At 40.8% G+C, this 5757-nt stretch overlaps 1 protein-coding gene across 2 annotated transcripts; it reads right to left on the bottom strand.

Moving 5' to 3' along the window:
- Nucleotides 1-391: 391 nt before the first annotated feature.
- LOC127454777 (leucine-rich repeat transmembrane protein FLRT2-like) lies at nt 392-5514 on the bottom strand. Of its 2 annotated transcripts, none has more exons than XM_051722185.1 (2): nt 5010-5514; nt 392-3892 (listed from the first exon to the last, which is right to left on the bottom strand). In XM_051722185.1, exon 2 carries the CDS (start codon nt 2529-2531, stop codon nt 531-533), a length of 2001 nt encoding a protein of 666 aa, XP_051578145.1. In that variant the 5' UTR covers nt 2532-3892; nt 5010-5514; the 3' UTR covers nt 392-530. The 2 variants fall into 2 exon arrangements, with proteins under 2 accessions (XP_051578145.1, XP_051578144.1); XM_051722184.1 differs by having other exon boundaries at nt 392-2959.
- Between the last annotated feature and the right edge of the window lie 243 nt (nt 5515-5757).

Genomic DNA, 5757 nt, shown 5'->3' with positions numbered 1-5757 from the left:
CTGTATTACTTTCCTTTCTTCGATGGGACACAAAAATAGATGTTAGGCAGCTTGTTAGTCTCAGCCATCATTCACTTTCATTGCATCTTTTTCCATACAATGAGAGTGAATGGTGTCTGAGGCTACCATAATAAAATTGTTTGTGTGTGTGTGTGTATGTGTGTGTGTGTGTGTGTTTGGCAGAAGAAAGTCATACAGATTTCGAAGCACATGAGGTTGAGTAAATTATGACAAAATTGTAATTTTTGGGTGAACTATCCCTTTAACATTGTAATCCGTTTCAGATTCACTAACAATATCCATGCGGCTTCATGAGCTTAGATAGTAAAAGGTTGCTTTTGCTTTAGTAACACAACACGACAAAGTAACAATTCATAAATCAATTTGTCTTTTACTAAGGGATATAAAAGGAAGGCAATATCATTGTTCAGAGTATAAATTACAGATTGTACAGTCTTTTTGAAATATATATCCAATACAGTGTGTTTACGTCTGATCTAGATACAAAGGATGTAATCTGTTTAAAATCATCATTTATGGCATGGATCAGACTCTGGAACACTGCTCTTACAGTATGCTGTGCTATTGTTTCTCCTTTGAGAGTCTCTGAATCCAACACCCCCATTAGGGGTGTAAATTGGTTGAATACAGAATTCCCCTTTGAGGAGTTGTTCGTTATTCAAAGAAACTATCTGAAAGCTCGTCTCAGTCATCTCCAGAATGGAGTTATCCTTTTTTGTCCCTGCTTCGCAGTAGTCATCTTTTCTTCTGCCTCGGCTGTATTTCCATTTGGATGAGTCTGACCTTCCTTTCTTGTGCATGTGCCAGCAAAATATGCTCAAGAGTAGCACCAGGACCACTAGCACCACCCCACCAATCAGACTAGCCAGTAGGAGAGGTGAGCTGGGGTCCTGCTGGGTAGCCTGCTCAGGCCCAGTGGCATTGTCATTGGATTGAAAGGAAGTGGACTTCATCGTCACCTCTGAGCAAATTGTATTATCTCCTTGGAGGTAATTATTGAAAGCATTTAGCGGATCCACACAAATACGATAGGTGGATTTGGGCTCCAGGTTTGCCAGCACGATTCCCAGATGCACCCCCTCTACCACTGTCTCCTGCATTGGGCCAGTAAGCAAACTGTGACCCAGCTTGACCCATGTCACCTTATAGGCTGTAACAGTGAACATCGATACCCAGCTTACCTGAATACATGAACTGTTCAGCACCACAAAGGAAACGCGTAGGGATTCCTGTCTAGGGCTGTCAGGGGAATTTGTCCTCTGTTCATTGTCTCTGCCTTCAGTTGGTAGGGGAAGTGCACATGGTGGAGGGGTGGGTGTAGGCAAGGAGCGTGGGGGTGTGAAGGCCATTTGAGTGACTGACTCAGCGGTGGAGGAAGAGAGCAGTGTGGGATGCTGTGTGAATTGTGGGACTGTGGCTGTGCTGTTAGGACACTGGATGAGCTCCAGGGTTAGCTCTCTGATTACCATGCCACGTACCATCTCTGGTTTCTGGCACATGAATCCACGGACATTGAGGGTAGCTGGCAGGGACTTTAACCACAGTATGACCCATTTAATGTTGCAGTCACAGAGCCAAAGGTTGTTTCGAACAGTGAGCTGTCTCAGGCTGCGGAGGCTGTCAAAGACCCCCTGTTTGAGAGACTGCAGCTGGTTGTTGGAAATATCCAATCTCTCCAAGTGATGGAGCCCATGAAAGGCTGTCAAAGGAATCTCATTCATCTGATTATCCTGCAAGTTGAGCTTGACCAAAAACTCAGTCGGTAGATTAGGAGGAGGAACCGTGAGGGAATTGCGAGCAATTGACAAGATTTTAAGGTTAGCCAAAGTCCGGAACGCCCCTGGGGCGATACCCTCATCTGTGAGAAGGTTCCCATCCAGAAGGAGGCGTTCTAGCCCCGTCACATTCTCAAATGCATCCTCGGCTATAAGTGCTATGCGGTTCTCATCCAGCCGCAGCTCTCGCAGTTCCTCTGGGAGCCCTATAGGTACGCTGCTCAGGTGGTTCTTGGTAAGGAAAAGGGTTTTGAGACTGATGGCCTCCCTGAAGGCCCCCTCCTCGACACCCACAGTAGAAATTGAGTTGTCATCCAGATAGAGCTCCTCCAGGCGTAGCAGCTGTGCGAGTGCAGCCTGGGACACCGTCTGAATGTTATTCTCCTGCAGGTGGAGCACCCGCACGTTTTTGGGAAGATTGACAGGAAATTCATCAAGTTGGTTGCCATAGAGATACACAGTCTCCACTGAGGCAACGTTGTGCATTTCAAGGGGAAATCCAGCATTGTTGATTTGATTGTTATGGAGGTAGAGGGTTTTATAACCCTCTCCTAGCCCCAGAGGCACAGATGTAAGACTCCTCTCATTACAGTAAACAAAGGTCCTGTCACACCGACACTCCTCGGGACAGGTTGTGGCTCGTGAGAAATGCATGTGAAGACCAAGCAGTATCGGTATCCATGGGCTGAACAAAGTTGGCAAGTCTTTATTCCATATTCGGATTTGTACCTCCATTTTGTAAGACAGAGAAAGCTTCGCAAATACAATTACTGCAAGGTAATTAAAAAAGGGGAAAAAATCCAATAAAATCCACCACAATGGAGTTCTTAACGGATCTTGAAGCTTGCCTCGGTGGAGAGTATGCTATGTTGAAGTCAGCGGGTAATCCTCCTGTAATTGCCTGTCCTAAGCTCCCCAACACAAGAGCAATAGTCTCATTAACTCGTGCTACTCCTTCTCATTCCTCCATCCATATTCGGTCTGGGAATGATAGCAAAGCTCATCACATTGTCACTCTGAGTTCATGGAGGGGCAATTTCAAAGTGTGTCGGCCAAAGCAGCAAATGTGGAGGGTTCATTGGAGACGACCTTCTCTCTCGTCGCAACTGGACGATCTCTGAAAGGCACAACCTCCCTCACAAGTAGCATTTTGATCCACTTACCTATTTTAACAGAAAATACAAATAGATGAGAAGTTATTTTAATAACTTATCTCTTAGTATCTATTTTTATATTCAATATTCAAAATGTGTGAGTTTCTGGGAGAGAACAGCTATTCAAGCTATTGAAATATGAGGATTTCATAACCACGACAAAGATGTAACTAAATGTTTCACATGTAAAAGTTAAAAGGGATAATTCACCAAAAATGAAAACTCTATCATCATTTACTAACCCTCATGTTGTTCCAAACCCATAAGAATTTCTCTCTTACATGGAACACAAAAGCAGATGTTAGGCAGAATGATATTCTTAGTCACCATTCACTTTCATTGAAAGCGAATAGAGACTGAGGCTGTCAGTCCATAACAATCATTCTGTGTTCTATGGAAGAAAGAAAATCAAACAGATTTTTAATGACATATGGGTGAGTAAAATAGGACAGAATTTTAATTTTTGGTCAAACTATCCTTTTAAACATCGATCATTATAAAACCCATATTGATCGACCATTAATTTAAATGTTGGGGGGAAATGTCTCCCCCAGTGTCTATGGTAATTACGGCTCTGAATCAAGATAACAGTAAACGGAAATAACCACCCTCTGTTTTAACTGAAACTATAATATAATTATAATGATCTAAAATATAATGGACAGTTGAATTTAAATGTATGTGGTTGAAAGACAATAAGAAAGAAGAGAAGAGGTAGGAAAATAAAAGAGCAGCCGGTAATAAAACAAGATCACTACACTGCCAGTCATCTTCCTCTCCGCAAGGAAAGAGTGATGACTGGCGACATCAGCATCTCTGTGCTCTCAGACTTGTAAAGGGCACTGAGGTGTTTAATCTGTCAAATGCCACGATGATGGACAGGTCTGTTCTCCAATGTTCCGACACAGACTTCTCCCTCTCTCAGTAATAATGATTCTGAACCTGGGGACAGTGAGAACTGCTTTATTAAATCAATGAGTTTGAAAGGGAAGGAAACACAGCCCTGCATAAGGGTACAGAATGTGAACAATCTTACAGTCAGTGAGACATTGGCACCTGTATGAACCATCACATTAAATGTGTCTCATTTTAGCAGCTATGTCTTTAATGGACAGACTTTAGTCAGCACAGCACATTGTTGAATGATAAAGGATGTTCATCATGTAACATGTTATGTAATCATGAATAAAAAAATAATGTCCGCCTGATAGCATGAATATTGCTAACTTGTGGCACTGGATGTGCAAATTTCACAAATATATATATATATATATATATATATATATATAATTTTTTTGTCATAGACATTTTTACTGATATTTATCTATATAAACATTATTACCATTGTTATTATTCATATATCCCCATAATTTCATTGCAAGTTTACAATTCCTTTTACAATTCCTAAAATGCTGTTATTGTCCTTTATAGTAAAAATCTCAGCAAGCATAGTTTTTTTTTATTTTTTTTATTTGTATTTATTTTTTATTTTTATTATTTTTATTTTTATCAGTACTAACTATTCGGAGCAAATCATGGACAGAAATATTTTACCAAGGTTAAATTTAATACGGAAGGCCATGGGTTTCAGCATTTAGTTAATGATTTGCTACACTGAAATGTAATTGTTAAACTAATAAGAGAATAAAGACTAACATTTCAAATATAAATTCTGTGTTTAGTCCATAATACAGGCCGATATTGTATCTTTTCTGATTTTGTTGAGATAATTACCCTAAATAAATCTGATAAATGTTGTGTGTCGAACAAGCAGTTGATATGAACAGTGGTCTTGTAATAAAAATGCTGGATATCTCACTATTACAAACACGCTTCTAAAATATTCTCCTCCAGCATTTTCTCATTCTCCAATCTGCGGAAATTAGAAGGATCCGTTGTCTGAGAGAAAATCCGTTGTATGGCAGAACTTTTCAGCGCAACATAGCAGCCGTTATACAGGAAGTTTCTTGCAAGCGCACAATGTGTTTAATTCTTAAATCGGCACATTTTAAAACCATTTACTGTCAACATATTATGATTTTCGTTGTTAAATCCTCACCTTTTTAGAAGATGCTTCCATCCCTCCATGCAGCATTTAAAACTCCCCTCCAGTGTGAGTTCTCGGAATAAAAAATAAATAAATAAATACAAATCAAATTAAATTACAAAATGATTCCACAACCCTAACAGTCTACCCTCCAAATGAGGAGGGTCAGCCTGATGGTCCTTCAGTCCGGACGGTCTAAAAAGCGACATTCTGCCGAGTGCTTGATCCTGGTGATGATTTGAAGTGTCTGCGCAACATTATTTGCCCGAGCGCTGCTGCTTCAGTCCGGCTGATGCGCTATCGAGTTCCGCGCGTCCTTCCCCCAGTTACCGGAGTGCACTGGACTTCCCTGTCTTACAACTCCTCTCACTGTTGTTTCCGAACCGGAGATGTTACACTTATTCTCGATGGATGTCAGATTCCTCTGCCATATTTAGTTACATCTGATTGTTTATTCCAAATGCACAGAACGCCCTTTCCCTTTGGAACCTATGGGTGGGATTGCAGTAATGAATCCAGTTGATGGCAATCTCTCTCTCTCTCTCTCTCTCTCTCTCTCTCTCTCTCTCTCTCTCTCTCTCTCAAACACATACACATACACATTCAAGCTGGATAAGTGTTTCACGTCCTTTTCGATACAAGGAAATTGTATTTTATGTGCTATTACTGAATTTAAAGGGATATTTCACATAAAATGCAAATTCTCTCCTCATTTACGCACCCTCGAACATGCCACTCCAGATGTGTATGACTTTCTTTC

Source organism: Myxocyprinus asiaticus, chromosome 17 (assembly GCF_019703515.2).
Source record: "Myxocyprinus asiaticus isolate MX2 ecotype Aquarium Trade chromosome 17, UBuf_Myxa_2, whole genome shotgun sequence".
Lineage (NCBI taxonomy): Eukaryota > Metazoa > Chordata > Actinopteri > Cypriniformes > Catostomidae > Myxocyprinus > Myxocyprinus asiaticus.
Note: the sequence above shows the minus strand (reverse complement) of the source record. Positions and strands in the feature narration are given on the sequence as shown.